Source organism: Rhinopithecus roxellana, chromosome 13, assembly GCF_007565055.1.
Source record: "Rhinopithecus roxellana isolate Shanxi Qingling chromosome 13, ASM756505v1, whole genome shotgun sequence".
Classification (NCBI taxonomy): Eukaryota; Metazoa; Chordata; class Mammalia; order Primates; family Cercopithecidae; genus Rhinopithecus; species Rhinopithecus roxellana.
In genome coordinates this window covers 130,267,679-130,289,979 of record NC_044561.1, presented here as the reverse complement: position 1 = coordinate 130,289,979, position 22,301 = coordinate 130,267,679, and the positions used below count along the sequence as shown (strand labels likewise).

Below are 22,301 nucleotides of genomic sequence, written 5' to 3'. Positions count from 1 at the left end.
TTAGTGTGATTATTGGGGGGTGGTCTCTGTGAGGAGCAGCATTTTAACACAATTTTAGATAATGAGATTTATATGAGCTGGGCGCAGTGGCTCATGCCTGTAATCCCAGCATTTTGGGAGGCCGAGGCAGGCAGATCACTTGAGACCATCCTGGGCAATGTGGTGAAACCCTGTCTCTACAAAAAATACAAAAAGTAGCCAGGCCTGGTAGCGCACACCTATCGTCCCAGCTACTCGGGATGCTGAGGTGGGAGGATGGCTTGAGCCTGGGAGGCGGAGGTTGCAGTGAGCCGAGATTGTGCCCCTGCACTCCAGGCTGGGCGACAGAGTGAGACCCTGTCTCAAAAAAACAAAAAAAGATTTATATGAAACGATGACCTGATTAATACATGAGTATATTCTTGTTAAGAATAGTTCAACTGTACGGAAAGCTGTGGAAGAAAAAGTGAGAAGCCCTGCTCACAGCCTTTACCTCAGATCTACCTTCTTCCCAGAGGGAATCAAGGGTCACGTGAAGTCAATAGTGGTCTTTCCAGATGTTTCTCAATGCACTTACTTATAAATATACAAATGCAGACTTGTTTGTGGTATGTGGTTTCACATAAATGGCCTAAGACTGCATTCATTGTTCTGCAGTTTTTTTCACCCTCCACTTTTTTTTTTTTTTTTTTTGGATGGAGTCTTGCTCTGTCACCCAGGCTGGAGTGCAGTGGCACGATCTCGGTTCACTGCAAGCTCTGCATCCCGGGTTCACGCCATTCTCCTGCCTCAGCCTCCCGAGTCACTGGGACTACAGGCGCCCGCCCACCCCACCTAGCTAATTTTTTGTATTTTTAGTAGAGACAGGGTTTCACCGTGTTAGCGAAGATGGCATCAATCTCCTGACCTCGTGATCCACCCGCCTCGGCTTCCCAAAGTGCTTGGATTACAGGTGTGAGCCACTGCACCTGGCCATTTTTTTTTTTTTTGGAGACAGAATCTTATTCTGTTGCCCAGGCTGGAGTGCAGTGGCACCATCTCAGCTCACTGCAACATCTGCCTCCCGGGTTCAAGTGATTATCCTGCCTCAGCCTCCGAGTAGCTGGGACTACAGTCGTGAGCCACCACACCTGGCTAATTTCTGTATTAATGGGGTTTCACCATGTTGGCCAGGCTGGTCTCAAACTCCTGACCTCAGGTGATCCGCCTGCCTTAGCCTCCCACAGTGCTGGGATTACAGGCATGAGCCACCACGCCTGGCCCTACTCTGCGTTTAATGTGTCTCTGAGCCTTATGAATACACAGAGGCGGTATGCATATAGTGTCTCCTAGTTAGTTAGCAAGAGTGCAGGCTCTGCCTGAAGGGGTGGTGGCTGGTAGCCTCTACCATCTCTTGACCCTTGTTGCCAAGTGGCGTTGTTGGCCAAGTTTGCCTATCTGATTGTTTTTGAAAGAGCATCCAGAAATCCAGATTTTCATGTGAAATCACTCAAATTTTAAATGTTGATAGTTCATTTCATTAAAAATTTAGAGAAGGCTGGGCGTGGTGGCTCACACCTGTAATCCCAGCACTTTGGGAGGCCAGGGCGGGTGGATCACGAGGTCAGGAGATCGAGACCATCCTGGCCAACATGGTGAAACCCTGTCTCTACTAAAATACAAAAAATTATCCAGGCTTGGTGGTGTGTGCCTGTAGTCCTAGCTATTTGGGAGGCCGAGGCAGGGAAATAGTTTGAATCTGGGAGGCGGAGGTTGCAGTGAGCTGAGATTGCGCCACTGCACTCCAGCCTGGTAACAGAGCAAGACTCTGTCTCAAAAACAAACAACATTTAGAGTATACTTTTTATTTTTTTTTAATAGAGATGGAATTTCAATCTTGTTGCCCTGGCTGGAGTGCAATGGTGTGATCTCAGCTCATTGCAGCCTCCACCTCCTGGATTCAAGCAATTCTCCTGCCTCAGCTTCCTGAGTAGCTGAAATTACAGGCGTGTGCCACCATGCCCAGCTAATTTTTTTTTTTTTTGTATTTTTAGTAGAAATAGGGTTTTACCAGGTTGGTCGGCCTTGTCTTGAACTCCTGACCTCAAGTGATCCGCCTGCCTCGGCCTCCCAAAGTGCTGGGATTACAGGTGTGAGCTACTATGTCCCACCTTAGAGTGTAGTTTCATTCTTTTTTTGCATCTGCATAATATTCCAAGACATGTGGCTATCACAATATATCCATTTCCCATTTTTTAGTATTTCTGGACATTTTTTGGTATATCTATCACTTTATAATTGGGTGTCTTGGTTATCAAGTAAGATTTATCTAGTAAGGCAATCCCTGCTTCCTTTTTTTCTGGCAATGATTCCTACTACCCTTTAAAAGGTCAGGTAAAGACAGGGTACAAAGAGACTTGTAAATGACTAGGATGGGGACATGCCACAACAGGCTGCTGGCAAGAGCTGCAAAGTTTAGACAAGACACCTGCTTCTAGCTCAGCTGGCTCCTTCATGGCTGGGCTGCCTTCTCCTGCAGGAGTAATGGGCCTACCTGGGCCATGTCGTCAGGATTGGCAGTACGGTTTGAAATAATTTTGTTAAAATGAAGAGGAAGTAAGAAGAATCTGGAAAAGGAAGAGAGGAGAAGAAACAGATCCAATAACCAGGTGCTGGTACAGAGCTGGCTGCGGTGACCGCAGCCGTGGCCTCAGGATGCCCTGATTAAGCACAGGTCCTGTGGTCACTGTTGCCCATCCAAGGTCAGCTGTGTCCCTCTGCGCAGCAGGCTTGGAAGCTGGGCCCCATAGTGTCTGTGTACTGCTCCCCTAAAATGTAGTGGTGGTGTGGCTGTTTCACAGGTCAGAGACAAAACAGAGGGGTCATTGATTTCTCCAAATTCATACAACTGGTATGTGGGGACTGGGGTTTGCTCCTGGCTCTCTTTGTGCAAAGCCTTATCTTTGACCAGCAGGCAGTTGGCCGAGTATGGGAACTCAGGAGCCCCCCGTAGCAGATGACCTTCCTATTAAGAAGAAAAGTAGGCCAGACGTGGTGGCTCATGCCTGTAATCCCAGCACTTTGGGAGGCTGAGGCAGGTGGATCACGAGGTCAAGAGATCGAGACTGTCTCTATTAAAAATAAATAAATAAATAAAAAATTGGCTGGGCGCGGTGGCTCCAGCCTATAATCCCAGCACTTTGGGAGGCCAAGACGGGCGGATCACGAGGTCAGGAGATCGAGACCATCCTGGCTAACACGGCGAAACCCCGCCTCTACTAAAAATACAAAAAACTAGCCAGGCGAGGTGGCGGGCGCCTGTAGTCCCAGCTACTTCGGAGGCTGAGGCAGGAGAATGGCGTGAACCTGGGAGGCGGAGCTTGCAGTGAGCTGAGATCCGGCCACTGCACTCCAGCCCGGGCGACAGAGCAACACTCCGTCTCAAAAAAAAAAAAAAAAAAAAAATTAGTTGGGTGTGGTAGCATGCGCCTGTAGTCACAGCTACTCGGGAGGCTGAGGCAGGAGAATGACTTGAACCTGGGAAGCAGAGGTTGCAGTGAGACGAGATTGCACCATTGCACTCCAGCCTGGCAACAGAACAAGACTCCATCTCAAAAAAAAAAAAAAAAAAGAAGAAAAGCAACTGAGAAAAAAACAACTCTATAATATAACCTCCTGTCCTCATGCCATATATATGTGTGAGTTGGTGTATATATGACATAATCATCCATTGTTAGCTTGGCCTTTAACTTGTTGCATGATCTGGGCCACGCCCTGCCATTTCCTCTTGGGACCCGCCTGTGCCAGTGCAGGGAATCATTCCGTCCTGTCCCCGCTCGATGGGGCTTTCTGCTTCTGAACTTACTTCCATTCCACACTGCGCTTTGGCCTGTCCCTTCCTCCTCCTGGGCTTCACCCCTGCCCCCTCTGTCGCCTTTCCTGTTGCCCATCCCCGTCTACTTCCTTTCTTCTTTGTTCTGGAAGTGGCTGCTGCTCCCCTGCTTGTACCTGTCTTGTGCCACTTCACATATGCTGCTTTGAAATGTCGTTTTTGCCCGGATCTTTCACTTTTGGGCTTTCTTATCACCTAAGGTTGACTCCTTGTTTGCTTTTAAAAAAATTGCGCTAAAAGACACATAACATAAAATCTACCATCGTAATCATTGTTAAGTGCACAGGTCAGTGGCATGAAGCACACTGACCTTGTCCTGCAGGCATCAGCCATGTTCATCTTTGGAACCTTTTTCATCTTTCAAAACTAGAACTCTCGACTCATTAAGCAGTAACTTCATTCCCGCCTTGGCCCAACCCCTGGCGAGCATCTTTCTGTTTTCTGTCTCTATGAATTAAACTACTCTGAGTTCCTCCTATAAGTGGAATCACTTAGTTTTTGTCTTTTTGTGACTGGTGTATTTCACTGAGCATAATGTCTTCTTCTAGGTTCATCCGTATCGTAGCCTGTGTCAGAACTTCTTTTTTAAGGCTGAGTAATATTCCATTACATGGACAGACCACACTTTGTTTATCCATTCATCCACTGATGCTTGTTTGACTTGCTTCCACTTCTTGGCTGTTGTGAATAATTCTGCTACGTACATGGGTGGACAGATGATCATGTCATGTTCCTGCTTTCAGTTATTTTGGGTGTATACCCGGAGGTGGAATGACTGGATTATTTGGTAGTTTTCTGATTAATTTTTTGAGGAAATGCCGTGCTGTTTCCATAGCTGTTGCAACATCTGACGTTCCCAGCAACAGTGCACAGGGCCTCCAGATTCTCCACCTCTTCATCATACTTGTTTTTGTTTTTGTTTTGATAGCAGCCATCCTTATGGGTGGGAGGCGTTCTTACTTGCTTTTTTAGTTCTTCCCAGAGGTTTATACAGAGTAGATGCCCAGTAATCATTTATTGAATGAGTGTTTTCTTTCTTTCTTTTTTTTTTTTTTTTTGAGATGGAGTCTCACTCTGTCATCTAGGCTGGAGTGCAGTGGCGTGATTTCAGCTTACTGCAACCTCCGCCTCCCGAGTTCAAGCGATTCTCCTGCCTCAGCCTCCCGAGTAGCTGCAATTACAGGCACGTGCCACCACGCCTGGCTAACTTTTTTGTATTTTTAGTAGAGACAGGATTTCAACATGTTGGCCATGCTGGTCTCGAACTCCTGGCCTCAAGTGATCCACCCACTTCATCCTCCCAAAGTGCTGGGATTATAGGCGTTAGCCACCACGCCTAGCTTGAATGAGTATTTTCAATGGTACAGACAAGTCTTGCAAGCCAGAATTTAGCAGAGGAGGATCTGCCACTTTCCAGGGTATTCATAGGTATGTAGCATCACCCCATCAAGTCTAGAAAGTGCTGGGTAAATATAGAGAAACAAGGGTCTTCACTGTACAGTCTCTCAGGGTGTCTTGAGATACTGTATGCAGCGACTCCTAAACTTACTTAACAGAGGACTTTCCTCTTGTTTCCACCTTCCCTGTAATTTTAAGGGCCTGTTTGCTGTGTGTGGGAAATATAGTTGCTTTTGAAAAATAGTGGATGCCTCCTGAAGTCTTAAATTGTGAAGTGATTTTGTTTTGACTCCCGAATGTGACTTCTGTTGAACAGGACCTTCTTCAGATTCGATCGTATGTGTATGCGGAAGAGCCAAATATTGACATTCACAACTTCGTGGGAACTTTTACCCGAGTAAGTGAGCTTACTTCACACAGGATCCTGTCACCGGGAGTGTGTAAGGAATGAAGACTAAGAAGTACTGATAGTTCTTTGTCAGGAAGTAGTTTTATGCCGAGTGGGGACGTAAAGAAGGCACCACCTTGAAAGCCAACGTATTGTTTCTCAGTAAGGTCAACACAACTGGAATTTTCTTCTTGCCTTGAAACGGCTTGAATGACCCGACAACTTAGAGCCAAGCTTTGCTGTAATTCACATGAACGCTGACGTCTGAAAGCAGTTTTTCTTTCTCTGTCCTTCAGAAGGATCTATGTCCTCTGTTTTTTTTTTTTTTTTTGGGGGACAGAGTCTCGCTCTGTCACCCAGGCTGGAGTGCAGTGGTGCGATCTCGGCTCACTGCAAGCCGCGTGTCCCGGGTTCACGCCATTCTCCTGCCTCAGCCTCCCAAGTAGCTAGGACTACAGGCACTTGCCACCGTACCCGGCTAGTTTTTTGTATTTTTAGTAGAGACAGGTTTTCACTCTTAGCCAGGATGGTCTCGATCTCCTGACCTCATGATCTGCCCGCCTCGGCCTCCCAAAGTGCTGGGATTACAGGCATGAGCCACCGTACTTGGCCTTTTTTTTTTTTTTTGAGGCAGTCTCCTTCTGTCGCCCAGGCTAGAGTGCAGTGGCATGATCTCGGCTCATTGGAACCTCTGCCTCCCAGGTTCAAGCGATTCTCCTGCCTCAGCCTCCTGAGTAGCTGGGATTACAGGCACCCGCCATCATGCCTGGCTAATTTTTGTATTTTTATAGAGATGGGGTTTCACCATGTTGGCCAGGCTGGTCTTGAATTCCTGACCTCAGGTGATCCACCCACCTTGGCCTCCCAAAGTGTTGGGATTACAGGCGTGAGCCACCACACCCAACTGTTGTCCTCTTTTATTCATACAAATCCTATCTGCTGTTTTCATAATTTTTAAGCCACTTCCAGACCTTTCAGAAGAGAAATTAAATTTGGATTTGATTTGTTTTAGGAGGCCTGGCGTGGTGGCTCACACCTGTAATCCCAGCACTTCGGGAGGCTGAGGTGGGCGGATCCCCTGAGGTCAGGAGAACTGCTTGAACCTGGGAGGTGGAGGTTGCAGTGGGCCAAGATCGCACCACTGCCCTCCAGCCTGGGCAGCAGAGTGAGACTCTGTCTCCAAAAAAAAAAAAAAAAAATTATTTTAGGAATATGGGTCAACAGATTTCTAGAACCTACATTACATTGTCCACGTTCTCTTTCTATAAGCCACAAACAAAGTTGCCCTGCAAACAGCCTGATTGGTTTGCTTTTACGTTTTGATTCTTACCTTGTGAAACATTTTTCAGTGCTAAGAGGCCTGCGCTTCTTAAATCACAGGCCAACTTTTTCACGTATTTCTGTGGGAGATGAAAACCCCAAGGGCAGTGGTGGAAGAGCTCGGCCCTCCCCTCATGCTGGAGCTGTTGGCTTCCTAACCGGGCCCCCAGTTTCCTCAGGGGGATATCGCGAGCGGACCAGGCTAGAAGCAGCCTGTGGATTCCGGGGAAGCCGTGTGGGGTGAACGTGTGTCCGTGTGGTCTTTTCCAGGAAGACAGCGACCCCCCGATCAGCGAGAGCCTGAGCATAGAGAACACGCTGTGGGCTGGCACCGTGGTTGCATCAGGTAAGGCGCCATTTCGAGGAATGTGGTAGCAATTTGAAAAGGAAAGAAAATCCTTTCGTAATTAGAATAATCATCTGTCAGTTGGAAAAATGAGTGCTCGTTCAAATGGCATTTTCCACTTGTTCCGACACCTCCAGGGAATTAAACTGACATCTAATTGCAGCTCGGACACTTAGAGACGCCTGGGGGAGAAGCTGGCATGGCCTGTGGACCTTTTTGCAGCGTCCACGCTGGGAATAGCTGTCATTGCCTCTTCCGATTGACATTCTAATCTGTCCCAGAGCTGGAGGCAGCCTGGATGTTCTGGCTGGAGGTTGTGTTTGTAGGGTATGTTGCGCTGGGACTGCCATGCTGGGGCCCTAGGAAAGGGCGTGGGCCTGATGAGCTGCAGCTTCTGTGTTTAAACACCAAGAGGAAGTGGATGTTGGTGCCTTTCTTTTTCTTTTTCTCTTTTTTTTGAGACAAGTTCTTACTCTGTCGCCTAGGCTGGAGCACAGTGGCACAATCTTGGCTCACTGTAACCTCTGCCCTCCCGGGTTCAAGCAATTCTTGTGTCTCAGTCTCCCAAGTAGCTGGAATTATAGGCCCGTACCACCACACTGGCTAATTTTTGTATTTTTAGTAGAGATGGGATTTCACCATGTTGGCCTGGCTCGTCTCAAACTTCTGACCTCAAGTGATCCACCCACCTCAGCCTCCCTAAGTGCTGGGATTACAGACGTGAGCCACTGCGCCCAGCCCATTGGTGTCTCTCAGTGCTGGGATGATACTGATCCTGACTGCATGGGCTGAATATGACCCCTGATAGCAGTGGGTAACATCAGCGGCATGCAGCCCATGTGTCAGGCCCTGTGCTGGGTGCTGATGTGTGTTTCACACTGCACGTAACCCTCCTAAAGGCACCCTGAGGGTAGATAGTATTATTCATATTATGCCCATTCTGCAGATGACGGAACTGAGGCTGAGTGAGGTTAAGTAACTTGCTCTGAGGTCACACAGCAGGTAAAAGGCACAGTTGGAACTTGAACCTAGGCACTGTGCTCCAGAAACAGAACTTACTGTGTCGCCATCATTTTCTTACATTTTGTGATATCATTAACTTAATAGTATAATTAGTATTATAATTCTACTGCTGGTGACTTTCTGTCTTTACTATTAGAGGAATCAATTTTTTCCATTCTTCAAACATAGTATTCTCCACTCTCCACCATCAAGCTATTTTCCTCTGCTGGTTGCTTCTCTCTTTCATTCATTCATTTGTTCATTTTTTTTTTTTCTTTTGAGACAGGGTCTTATTCTGTCACCCAGGCTGGAGTGCAGGGGTGCAATCATGGCTCGCTGCAGCCTCTAACTCCTGGGCTCAGGCAGTCCTCCTGCCTCAGTCTCCCAAAGAGCTGGGACTACAAGTGCATGCCGCCATGCCCAGCTAATTTTTAAATACTTTTTTAGACATGGGGATCTCACTCTTGCCCAGGCTGGTCTCAAACTCTTGGACTCAAGTGATCCTTCTGCTTCAGCCAAAATGCTGGGATCGTAGGTGTAAACCACCTTGCCTGTTCCTTCTTTGTCGCTCTTTAGTCCGGTAGACACTCGATTAGGATCCTGTGTGGCAAGGAGAGGGAATGAAGCAGCACAAACTATCCCCAGAGTACCATGTGTCACCATCCACATGTGCAGTACTTCGTACAAATAGGCAGAGATGCACTCTCCCTTGAGGTTTTTTTTGCCACATTTTATTTCCACTGCCTGCCTTTGTTTTCATCATACTTTGGAACATCTCTCAGGCCCCCTGATGACTCAAGAGCGAGACATTCTGCACGGTCATGCCTGGGCCACGCCTGGGCGCAGCCACCCAGGGCACGCAGCATGCAGACGTTCACATCCCGCCCCTCCTCACCACTTTCCACCCATGTCACCTGAACCAATTTTTTCCCGCTTTCAAGTCATTTATTAACAAATAATTAATTATTTTTTGTTCTTTGATAATTTGACTGAAAAATAAGTATCTCATTCAGTTTGAATTTCCTAGATTACCTGGCAGGTGTTCATCTTTGCATCTGTCTGTTTTGTTTCTTTGTAAGTTACTAGTTGGCTTTAAAAAAAAAAAAAAAAAAGAGTCTCTGTCTCTGTCACTCAGGCTGGAGTGCAGTGGCGCCCATGTTGGTTCACTGCAACCTCCGCCTCCCGGGTTCAAGTGATTCTTCTGCCTCAGCCTCTCCAGTAGCTGGGATTACAGGTGTGTACAACCACCCCCAGCTAATTTTTGTATTTTTAGTAAAGGTGGGATTTCACCATGTTGGCCAGGCTGGTCTCGAACTCCTGACCTCAGGTGATCTGCCCGCCTCAGCCTCCCAAAATGCTGGGTTTACAGGCATGAGCCACCGCGCCCAGCCTACTGTTTTAATTTTGATTTAATTGGAAATACAGTTGAATGTCTTTCTACCTGTCAGCTAATTCTTAATATTCTGGTCTATCTACTTTCCTTTGTGGTTCTTTTCTCATTACTTTGTTAGAATGTCTTATAGAGGAAAGAATCTCAAACTTATACTTGTTGTGGATTATAAATATTTTTTCAATTTTTTGTTTGTCTTTTGTTTTTGTTTGTGATGGGCTTTATTTTCTTTTACCATACGGAAATTTTAAATTTTTATATTGCCTACATTTTTTCCTTTCCTTTCCTGTCCTGCCCTGTCCTTTCCTGTTCTGTCCTCTCCTTTCCTCCTCCTCCTTTCCCAGGCTGGAGTATAGTGTGATCTCGGCTCACTGCAACCTCCACCTTTCCAGGTTCAAGTAATTCTCCTGCCTCAGCCTCCCAAGTAGCTGGGATTACAGGGGCCTGCCACCACGCCCCGCTAATTGCTTTTGTATTTTTAGTAGAGATGAGATTTCACCATGTTTCTCAGGCTGGTCTCCAACTCCTGACCTCATGATGCACCTGCCTCGGCCTCTTAAAGCGCTGAGATTACAGGCATATGCCTATGTTTTCATAGAAACAGGATTGCTGTTGGAAGGGCATATGCATTTTATGTTTTGATTCAACCAGCAAACTTGCCTCTTCTCCTGATAATCTTTTTTTTTTTTTTTTTTTTTTTTTTGTGATGGAGTCTCGCACTGTCGCCCAGGCTAGAGTGCAGTGGCGTGATCTCAGCTCACTGCAACCTCCACCTCCCAGTTACATGCCATTCTCCAGACTCTGCTTCCTGGCACCAGATAGTCTTAACTTATATGTGTACCTAGCCAGCAGTGTGTTTGTCTGACTTTTTAATTTTTGCCCATGTGATAGATACTGGACATATGTTAACATATTGATTTGCCTTTAGAAAAATTATTTGTACAAACATCTTCCTTTATGTTTACTATTTATTTGTATTTTCTTAAATATATGTGTGAATGGCCAGTTTGTGTCCTGTGTCCATTTTTTCTGCTTATGGGCTTTTAAAAAATAATTTGTAAGAATTGTTTATGTCATAAGAATATTGATCTTTTATTTGTTGCCTTAATTGCAATGACTGTTTCACTTGATCTCATTAGTATTTTGGAACTAAAGTTTGCAGTTTTTATCTAGTCAGACCTGTTGATCTTTTTTTCTTTTCAAGACAGGGTCTTGATCTATCACCCAGGTTGTAGTGCAGTGACATGATCAGGGCTCACTGCAGCCTCGACCTCCCGGGTTCAAATGATTCTCCCACCTCAGCCTCCTGAATAGCTGGGACTGTAGGCACACCTCACCACACCTGGCTAACTTTTTGTATGTTTTGTAGAGACGGAGTTTTGCCATGTTGCCCAGGCTGGGGTCTTTTGTTTATGGTTTCTGTTTTTTGTGCCATGCTAAGAAAATTTTCTCTGCTCTAAAATTATAAAAATATCCACTGACTTTTTTTGGAGTGTTTGTATAGTCTTATATTAAAATACTTGGTTTAAGGAATAGAGTTAGGAGAACTAACTGGCAAGGGAATACTACCTCAGGTCAGACTCCAGGCTCCAGACCTTTAGGCCCAGTCTGCGTATCTGACCCTGTGTGAACAAGCAGCCTTACGGGGAATGAAAGTGTAAAATGAGGCTGGGCACAGTAGCTCACACCTGTAATCCTAGCACTTTGGGAGACCAAGGCAGGAGGATTGCTTGAGTTCAGGAGTTTGAGACCAGCCTAGGCAATATGATGAAAACCCATCTCTACAAAAAATAAAACATGGCCGGGCACGGTGGCTCATGCCTATAATCCCAGCACTTTGGGAGGCTGAGGCGGGCGGATCACAATGTCAGGAGATCGAGACCATCCTGGCTAACACAGTGAACCCTGTCCCTACTAAAAATACAAAAAATTAGTCGGCCTGGTGGTGGGCACCTGTAGTCCCAGCTATTTGGGAGGCTGAGGCAGGAGAATGGTGTGAACCCGGGAGACGGAGCTTGCAGTGAACCGAGATCATGCTACTGCACTCCAGCCTGGGTGACAGAGTGAGACTCTGTCTTAAAAAAAAGTAAATTAAAAAAACAAAACAAAACATTATCCAGGTGTTGTGTTGTATGACTTTGGTCCTAGCTATATGGGAGGCTGAGGTGGGAAGATTGCTTGAGCTTGGAGGTCAAGGCTGCAGTGAGCTGTGATCACTAGTGTACTCCAGTTTGGGTGACAGAGCAAGACCCTATTTATTATTATTATTATTATTTATTATTATTCTTTTTTTCTGAGATGGAGTCTTGCTCAGTCGCCCAGGCTGGAGTGCAGTGGTGTGATTTTGGCTCACTGCAAGCTCTGCCTCCCAGGTTCATGCCATTCTTCTGCCTCAGCCTCCAAAGTAGCTGGGACTACAGGCACCCGCCACCAGGCTGGCTAATTTTTTTGTATTTTTAGTAGGGACGGGGTTCACTGTGTTAGCCAGGGTGGTCTCGACCTCCTGACCTCATGATCCACCTGCCTCAGCCTCCCAAAGTTCTAGGATTACAGGTGTGAGCCACCACGCCTGGCTAATTTTTTGTATTTTTAGTAAAGATGAGGTTTTACCATGTTGGTCAGGCTGGTCTTGAATGCAGTGACTCAGGCCTATAATCCCAGCACTTTGGGAGGCCAATGTGGGTGGATCACCTGAGGTCAGGAGTTCAAGACCAGCTTGGCCAACATAGTAAAATTCCGTCTCTACTAAAAATACAAAAAGTTAGCTGGGTGTGGTGGCACGTGCCTGTAATCTCAGCTACTCAGGAGGCTGAGGTAGGAGAATCACTTAAACCCGGGAGGCAGAGGTTGCACCTTTTTTTTCTGAGATGGAGTCTTGCTCAGTCGCCCAGGCTGGAGTGCAGTGGTGTGATTTTGGCTCACTGCAAGCTCCGCCTCCCAGGTTCATGCTATTCTCTGGTCTCAGCCTCCCGAGTAGCTGGGACTACAGGCGCGTCATTGCACCTCAAGCCTGGGCCACAGAGGGGAAACTCTGTCTCAAAAAAAAAAAAAAAAAAAAAGAAAGGATACAATGAGAAGCAACACACTTTACAGTAGAGGATGTCTGTGTCAAATGCTTGTGTCTTTGGGTGGAATAGAGAGGTGTTAAAGGTGATGAGAACAAGATGAAGGTAAAGTTGTCATGTCCTGTTTCATCTGGCATGGGCGGGGCTGGAAATTCATGACTGCCTGTCATGTGCCTGTCTCCTTACTAGACAGCCACATGAATAGGATGTACTTCATTTTTTGTGGACAGTTCACCATTTCTTCTTTTCTAAACCTTTTGTGGAAGGATAGTACATACACAGAAAATCCTAAACATAGTGCTTAGTGGATGTTTTTTTTCTTTCCAACTTTTATTTTAGGTTTGGGGGTACACGTGCAGGTTTGTCACACGGGCAAATTGCATGTTGCGGAGGTTTGGTGTACAGATGATATTGTCACCCAGGCAGTAAGCACAGTACCCGGTAGGTAGTGTTCTCTGATCCTCACCCTCCTTCCACCCTGTGCTTGATGGATTTTAACACAGTTAGCATTTGTGTGGCTAGCACCCAGATCAAGGAACAGGGTGTTATCACTTCCCAGCCCCGAAGAAGCTCCCCTCCACTCCCTTCTGGCTCCCCCACACCCGCCCAAGGGTAACCACCACCTTGGTTACTGAAAATGTTAACATTTCAGTAATAAATGCATTTTCTTTTCTTTTTTTTTTTTTTTTTGAGACGGAGTCTCGCTCTGTCGCCCAGGCTGGAGTGCAGTGGCCGGATCTCAGCTCACTGCAAGCTCCACCTCCCGGGTTCACGCCATTCTCCTGCCTCAGCCTCCCGAGTAGCTGGGACTACAGGCGCCCGCCACCTCGCCCGGCTAGTTTTTTGTATTTTTTAGTAGAGACGGGGTTTCACCGTGTTAGCCAGGATGGTCTCGATCTCCTGACCTCGTGATCCACCTGTCTTGGCCTCCCAAAGTGCTGGGATTACAGGCTTGAGCCGCCGCGTCCGGCCATAAATGCATTTTCATATGCCTGTTTGTTTTTCCTTCTGGTGATTTTCTTCTTCCTTCCTCCTTTTCATGCAGCAAGAGCACACCTGTTCTGTGCTGAGATCCATTGCCGGTCCCAGTACTGTGGTAGTGCCTTAAGAGACAGATGCCTATGCCCACAACATGGGATTTATGGTTTATTGGAAGTTTAGGATGGAGGCCAGGCATGGTGGCTCACGCCTGTAATCTCAGCACTTTGGGAGACTGAGGCGGGTGGATCACTTGAGGTTAGGAGTTCAAGACCAGGCTGCCCAACATGGTGAAACCCCATCTCTACTAAAAATACAAAAATTAGCCAGGCATGGTAGCATGCACCTGTAGTAGTCCCAGCTACTTGGGAGGCTGAGGCAGGAGAATTGCTTGAACCTGCGAGGTGGAGCTTGCAGTGAGCCTAAATTGTAACACTGCACTCCAGCCTAGGCGAGAGTGAGACTCCTCAAAAAAAAAAAAAAAAGAAAAAGAAATTTAGGATGGGCTATAGAAGAAATGGGAGAGAGTTTTTTGTATTTCCTCTGAAACCAGTAAAAAGGAAAATAGTTGAGCTGAAAATGCAGAGAAACCTGGCGTGGAAGGAGCAATGTTGGAAAGGCTTGTCAGTCTTAATCTCAGAGATGAGCAGTACTAATTAAGTCTTCATTATCAGTTACTTTTAATCAGCGAACTGTTTTGCTGCCATTCTCTTGATTTGGTCTCATAACATTACACGAGGACATTTAATGGGATGAGGCACTGAGCCTCAGGCTAAGCAACTTGCTCAAGGTCACATGCCTTGGAGAGGTCATCTCCTGGGAGGAGGAGAGTGGAAGGCAAACTGGCATCTTGAAGAGGAAAGATGTTTCAGACAGTTCATGGGAGATGCCTTGTGGAGTTAAAGATCCCTTGTCTGAATTCCTCTCTGTATGCTTGGTTATTTTAGGGGGTAAGCAGGGGAGAGAGAGCACAGCAGTGATCTGATGGCATTGCCTGCCCTGCCCCTTAGTGGGTGTATGATTTGGAGTCAGTATGAGCGTCTGGGCATTGACTGCTTCCTTAATTGGCCTCAGTTTCCCCTGCCTCTCACTGAGTAGACATCTAATTGCCCTCTGATTCTAATGTAAACATAAGCCATTGCCTTCTAGTTCTCAACACAAGGAACAGCCAGCAAGAGTCATCTTAATTATGTGAGATTTCACTTCTGTGTTCCCTATAGAATGTAACTCCTGCCTCTCGGTTACAGATAACAGATAACAGGTCTGCTGTTATCTGTTGGAAGTTTAAAAAAAAAGAAAAAAGCTTGCCAAGCAGTGCTGCGATCCAGCTGCATCAGCTGGCATCAGTTTGTAGAAGATGTGGTTGCCATGGTAGCCAAGGCAGGGCTGCAAGGCTGAGGCAGCACAAGAGTGATGGATAAGGGAAGGGATGGAGGAGGACCAGGGGCTTGGCCGAGAAGGTGGCCTGAATGTTACAGAGCCCAGGTTGAGGAACAGCCACCTCTTAGAAGATGAGAAGAACTGGTGCTCTAGCCCAGTTCTCAGGCTTTTAGTGGAGAGGGCCCGGTTTGTTGGGTTTTCCTCCTAATGTGTAGAAGATTGATTTGTGGTCCTGCCTCTGTGCATGAGTAATATGCAGCCACACTATGTGCACCTTGCCACAACAGGTTTTTTGTTTTTTTTTTTTTTTTTTTTTTTTTTTTGAGACAGAGTCTCACTCTGTCACTCAGGCTGGAGTGCAGTGGTGCGATCTCGGCTCACTGCAACCTCCATCTCCAGGGTTCAAGCTATTCTTCTGAGTCGGCCTCCCCAGTAGCTGGGGTTACAGGCACCCATCACCACGCCTACATAAGTTTTATATTTTTAGTGGAGACGGGATTTCACCATGTTGGCCAGGCTGGTCTCGAACTCCTGACCTCAAGTGATCCACCTGCCTCAGCCTCCCAAAGTGCTGGGAATAGAAGTGTGAGCCACCGCGCCCGGCCCACGACAGTTTGATAGTGCCTCCGTGGTCTATACCCCATTTGATGAGACGACTCCTCTGATCACATGCCCGAATATTGCGGCAGTATTTAATTGGTATAAAAATTTACAGCCGGGTGCGGTGGCTCACGCCTGTAATCCCAGCACTTTGGGAGGCCGAGGCGGGCGGAGCACGAGGTCAGGAGATGGAGACCATCCTGGCCAACACGGTGAAGCCCCATCTCTACTAAAAATACAAAAAATTAGCTGGGTGTGGTGGCGGGTGCCTGTAGTCCCAGCTACTCGGGAGGCTGAGGCAGGAGAATGACATGAACCCGGGAGGCAGAGCTTGCAGTGAGCTGAAATCATGCCATCGCACTCCAGCCTGGGCAACAGAGTGAGACTCCGTCTCAAAAAAAAAAAAAAACACACACATTTCCAAATGCTGATTCTCGGGTTCAGCATTTATTTTGTTGTGGATGAGGAACAAAGGGGTCACAGAATAGCCCTGACCCCAAGGCAGCACCACGCTGTTCCAGAGAGTCAGTTAGAATTCCGTGAAATGCCTGACCGTGACCTCTTGGCCTTTTGGAGAAACCAGATGGACACTGGCTGGGAGAATGGAAAGGGCTGCGTGGCCTACAGGCTGCAGAGGGTGGGAGTGAAGAGAACCTTGAGAGCAAGGAGGGACTGCAGAGGTGACAGCAGGGGAAGGAGGGGACCAGAGGCCTAGGGGTGGATACTTTCGGGTCAACAGTTACAAATTGGGCAGGGGATTTAAAGGAGTGGATAGTGGTGGATGGGGACCATGGTGAGCTCAGAGCACGTGCCTAAGAAGTGGTTGTTCTTCAACACTCACTGGGTGTAGCATGAGGAACGTGGACTCAGTGTCATCAGATCTTCCACTCTTCCAGGAAAAGCCAGAGATCTCTTTTTTAAGATTTTTTTTTCTTTTTGTTTTCCTAGACAGAGTCTCAGTCCGTCACCCAGGCTGGAGTGCAGTGGCGTGATCTTGGCTCACTGCAACCTCCGCCTCCCGGGTTCAAGCAGTTCTCCTGCCTCAGCCTCCCAAGTAGCTGGGATTACAGGCATGTGCCACCAAGCCGGGCTGATTTTTATATTTTTAGTAGAGATGGGGTTTTGCCACGTTGGCCAGGCTGGTCTCAACCTGAGATCTCCTGACCTCAGGTGATCCACCTGCCTCGGCCTCCCAAAGTGCTGGGATTACAGGTGGGAGTCACTGTGCCTGGCCTCTTTTTTTTTTTTTTTTTTTAATGGGCAAACTCCTGAATTTAAAAGTGGCCAGTTATTCAGAACCTTGAAAGCACCGTGCAGACCAAGCCAATGCGCATCCGTTGTGTGCATCCTCTCCAGGTGGTGGCCTCACTGAGGACGAGGCTGGGGTTTGGATCTTGTGGAGGCAGAGCCTGTGTCCTGAGCACAAGAAGGCATGGGATGGGAAAGGCCATTTTCAGCAGCATTTGATGGCATCAAGGTTGGCCAGGCCAGGTGTGGGAGACACTCCCTTTGGGGTCCCCCTTGTTACTGGGGCCCTCTCTAACCCTGACCTCTGGGGACTGAGGCTGAGCTGCATCTGCTTAGGAGTGGATGCAGCGGTTGTGTGGTTATCCCAAGCTCAGCTCGGGCTCGACTCCCACTGTCCAGCCATCTGCTGTGGTGACAGGGGCCTGAAGGGAGGGGCTGCCTGTGTTCACAGGAGCCTGCCATCTGCCGAGAAGCCACCGCAAGCTCTCCCTGGCCTGCCATCTGCTGGGAGCCTCCCTGGAAGGGAACTGCATTGTCCTGGAGAACATTGTTTGCCTGGCTGAGTGTGTTAGACCCTGGAAGGACTTCAGCACCTCCTCCTAGGGCTCTTTGTCCAAGACTTGGTCCCAGCGCTGCATTTGGAGGTGGGCTCTTTACTGCAGATGTGCTTCAACCTTTTTGGATTTTTGTATCCCTCGACAGTGGCATTCCTGAGGCTGAGGGGGAGAGAGCACAGAGAAGGAGGTGTTTTCTCTTTCCAGCAGAGACCAAATTGCTTGTATTCCTGGGATCTTCCCTGAGAGCTTGGCAGGGCTGGCTCCTTCGTGTTCCAAGTTTCGGCTCAGATGACGTGAACGGAGACAGTACAAACTGCCTGCCCCTCCGCCTCCTGCCCCCCGCCCCGCCACCCGGTCCTGCCTGTTTCTCCGCTTGACTTGACTTTCAGCCTAGCACCGCTCACTCCCTGTGATGCAGTATTTCATGGTTTCCTTCTTTATTCTCTATCTTTCCCACTGTGTTGATTTTCTTGGCACACACTGAGAAGGGGAGAGAAGTAAAATTTTGACAGATACTGCCAAATTTCTCTCTAAAATAGATCACACCAGTGTGCACGTCGGCCAGCAGTGTGTATGATAGGATTTACTTTCCCCGCTGTTGGCTAACCCTGGTCGTTCTCAGTTTTTTGAATTTTTGCCAGTCTCATTGGGATAAAAATGGTTTATTTTGCATTTTTTGATTATTTACTAGATTGAGCATTTTCCTCTTGTTCACTGGCCATGTTTATTTCTTCAGTAAATTGTTGACTTTCGAAGGATTGATGCCTTTTCTTGTTGTGCCTGGGGGCTAGAAGGGGTGGGGAGTTCTTAGAAAAGAATGGTCCTTGGGACAGGCGTCCCCCAAATGGGTAAGTTAGGCTGAAAGGGATCAGGCTGAGCAGGAAGAATGTGCTCTAAAGAGAAACATCTCTTTCCAAGTTTCCATAATAGTTGATGAAGGTAGGAATATTCTAGACACCTCTGGAAGCCTCTATGACCGGGGGCACAAAGGACAAGCCCCCCCTTTCCCCAGTCTCCTTCCGTTAGAAGCCGCTGGGTCCTGTAGACCAGCATTCACCAGTACAAGTTTTGTGGTAAGGAGAAGGCTCTGAGTCTTCAGTGTTCCATGAGGTAGCTCCTAGCTCATGTGGCCATGAAATGGGGCTAGGGAGGGTGGGCGCTGTATTTAATTTAACTGAATTTAAACTTAGAGGGTTTTCAGTGGTTAGTGGCTGTTCTGTTGGTCAGTGTAGCCACAGATCATTGGTTTGGCCCTTGGTTTGGCTCTAATGTAAGACCTGTCATGTTCTTATAGTGTGGCTGTTGGGTTTTGAACATGGTCTCTAGGTCAGGCGACGTGGCTCATGCCTGTAATCCAAGCACTTTGGGAGGCGAAGGTGGGAGAATCACTTGAACCCAGGAATTCAAGACCAGCCTGGGCAACATAGTGAGACCTCATTTCTACAAAAAACACAAAAATTAGCCGGGCATGGTGGCATTGCCTGTGGTCCCAGCTACTTGGGAGGCTGAGGTGGGAGGATCACTTGAGCCCAGGATGTCGAAGCTGCAGTGAGCCATTAATGTGATTGTGCCACTGCACTCTAGCCTCGGCAACAGAGTAAGACCCTCTTTCAAAAAAAAGAGACTGGGCGTGGTGGCTCACGCCTGTAATCCCAGCACTTTGGGAGGCCAAGGCAGATGGATCAGTTGAAGTCAGGAGTTCAAGACCAGCCTGGCCAACATGGTAAAACCCTGTCTCTACTAAAAATACAAAAATTAGCTGGGTGTGGTGGCAGGTGCCTGTAATCCCAGCTACTCAGGAGGCTGAGGCAGGAGAATTGCTTGAACCCAGGAGGTAGAGGTTGCGGTAAGCCGAGATTGCACCATTGCACTGTAGCCTGGGCAACAAGAGTAAAACTCCGTCTCAAACAATAATAATAATAATAATAATAAAACCAAAAATTAGCCAGACATGGTGGTGCATGCCTGTAATCCCAGTTATTCAGGAGACTAAGGCAGGAGCATCGCTTGAACCTGGGAGGCTTTCAGTGAGTCCATGTTTCGCCACTGCACTCCAGACTCCAGCCTGGGCAACAGAGCAAGACTCTGTCTCAAAAAAAAAAAAAGAAAAAAAAGAAACCAGTCTCTCAAAAGGATCAGACTCTTCTATCTGCAAGCCTGCCTGTCTGTATTAATACTACTTTTCTTTTTTTTTTCCATTTTAGGTACCGTTGTGGGTGTTGTTCTTTACACTGGCAGAGAACTCCGGAGTGTCATGAATACCTCAAATCCCCGAAGCAAGGTGTGTACGAGGTCATGGGGTGCATTGACCAGCCGTGGGCTGGTTGGTTCTGGTGGGTGAGTGGCGAGATATTAAAATAGGAACACCTGAGAGTGATATTTATACAGACATTATCTTTTTATGCATATGCGTGTGTGTGTGTATACACATAAATACATATACATACACATATATAATACAATACATAAACATGTAGTCACATATGTGTGGATATATGACATTTTTTGTGCTTTTTTTTTTTTTTTTTTGAGACAGGGTCTCACTTTGTTGCCCTTGCAGGAATACAGTGGCTCCATTTTGGCTCACTGTAACCTCTGCCTCCCGGGCTCAAGCGATCCTGCCACCTCCGCCTCCTAAGTAGCTGGGACTACAGGCATGTACAACCATGCCTGACTAATTTTTGTATTTATAGTAGAGATGAGATTTCACAATGTTGGGCAGGCTGGTCTCAAGCACCGGACCTCAAGTGATCCTCCCGCCTCGCCCTCCCAAAGTGCTGGGATTACAGGTGTGAGCCATGGCACCCAGCATTTTTTGTGCTTTTAGGTTAAACTACAGAGCACGTGCCGTTTGCATGTCTTGTGTTTCAGCCTTCACATGCATCTCATTTCATCCTCATGACAGCCCTGTGAGTGCAGTGCTTCCTTTATCTGTGAGAAACGGCTTCAGGAAGCACCATGCCCTGTCCAGGCTACACAGTGAGGACCAGGCAGGCCTATGTGATTGATTCAAACCGTGACCCGCCGTCCCAGCTTACCCCTCCTCCAGTTTTTAAGAGTTAGAACATTACGGAATAATGTCTTTTGTCAATAGCAGAAAGGAATGCTGTGTCTCCTAAATTTCCGTCATGGTCACTCCACCATTAGACGTTACAGCCATCATTACGACGGTAAAATCGTTTGTTTAATGTTTTAGCCTTATCCTGGGGCATATTTCTGTGAAGTTATGGATATGATTTGCTACTTTTAAAAAGACTATACATGAAAATAAGTGTGTTATTATTAAAATAATAATGTCCAGGGCCAGGCGTGGTGGCTCACACCTGTAATCCCAGCACTTTGGGAGGCCGAGCCAGGTGGATCACCTGAGGCCAGGAGTTGAGACCAGCCTGGCCAACATGGTAAAACCCTGTCTCTACTGAAAATACAAAAATTAGCCAGGTGGGGTGGCAGGCGCCGTAATCCCAGCTAATCGGGAGGCTGAGGCAGGAGAATCGCCTGAACCCAGGAGGTGTGAGACGAGATTGCGCCCTTGCACTTCAGCCTGGGTGACAAAGCGAGACTCTATCTCTAAATAAATAAATTAATAAATAAATATTAAAATAATAAAGTCCATTAATGCACCATCTAAAAATTAGGTTTCCACCACTGGCGTGTGCCCCAGACTTTCAGGCACTACTGAGTTGGTGTTGGGTAGGGTGCTCCGAGTTTAGGATCTAAGTCATTTTACAAGACCAAGGCACTATGCGGGGTGGTAGAGGCTGTGCAGTGCCCAACCAACCAGCGCAGCAGTAACTTGCTGAGATATTTCCAACTGTAAATCTTCGTTAGTTGTAAACATGTTTTTGAATTTTCAGAATTCTTTGAGTTCCCTTGGATGCCTGTTATGAACTCCAGCCCATGGAAGCACAGTGTTCTTAGACCAAAGATAGGAGGATTGATGGGTCCCACTGTCCTCCCTGGGGTAGAGGTGTTTGTGGGGGAGGGACTGGCTCTCTGGCAGGCTGTGAGTTGCTCCAGCTCATCTCAAGCCCCAGTTTGTGCTTCGTCCCACAGATCGGCCTGTTCGACTTGGAAGTGAACTGCCTCACCAAGATCCTCTTCGGTGCCCTGGTGGTGGTCTCGCTGGTCATGGTTGCCCTTCAGCACTTTGCAGGTCGTTGGTACCTGCAGATCATCCGCTTCCTCCTCTTGTTTTCCAACATCATCCCCATCAGGTAAGCAGGCGACAAGCTTGAGTTTGGCTGCCGTGACGTCGTCTTCTCTTTACTCTTTCAAAGATGATAATTCTGTGGCTTTTATTATTATTATTATTATTTGAGATGGAGTTTTGCTCTTATCGCCCAGGTTGGAGGGCAGTGGCACGATCTCAGCTCACTGCAACCTCCACCTCCCAGGTTCAAGTGATTCTGCTGTCTCAGCCTCCCAAGTAGCTGGGATTACAGGCATGCACCACCACACCTAGCTAATTTTTGTATTTTTAGTAGAGATGGGTTTTCACCATGTTGGCCAGCTGGTCTTGAACTCCTGACCTCAGGTGATCTGCCTGACTCAGCCTCCCAAAGTGCTGGGATTGTAGGTGTGAGCCACGGCGCCCGTCGGCTTTTAAAAGGAGCAGATCTCTTTGTAGAGTGAGAAGCAAAAGCAATCAGAGTCAGGAGTGTGGACCACACTGAGGCTCTGGCACTGGAAGATCACATTCCTCCACAAGCCACCCTTTCTTGAATCAGAGATCTTTCCTTGCCTTGAGCAGTCTATACTAGGGATGTCATTTAGAAC

General features: G+C 47.4%; 1 protein-coding gene across 3 annotated transcripts in view; it reads left to right on the top strand.

Moving 5' to 3' along the window:
• The window catches only part of ATP9A (ATPase phospholipid transporting 9A (putative)), a 173,052-nt gene that overhangs the window by 71,160 nt on the left and 79,591 nt on the right, over positions 1-22,301 (top strand). For all 3 annotated transcript variants that reach the window (XR_004052706.1, XM_030915035.1, XM_030915036.1), the window contains exons 8-11: positions 5,565-5,645; positions 7,227-7,302; positions 19,727-19,803; positions 21,579-21,739. Coding sequence is in view for 2 of the 3 variants with exons in the window: in XM_030915035.1 (XP_030770895.1) it covers positions 5,565-5,645; positions 7,227-7,302; positions 19,727-19,803; positions 21,579-21,739 (395 nt within the window). In the remaining variant the exon portion in view is untranslated. The remainder of the gene's footprint in view (positions 1-5,564; positions 5,646-7,226; positions 7,303-19,726; positions 19,804-21,578; positions 21,740-22,301) is intronic.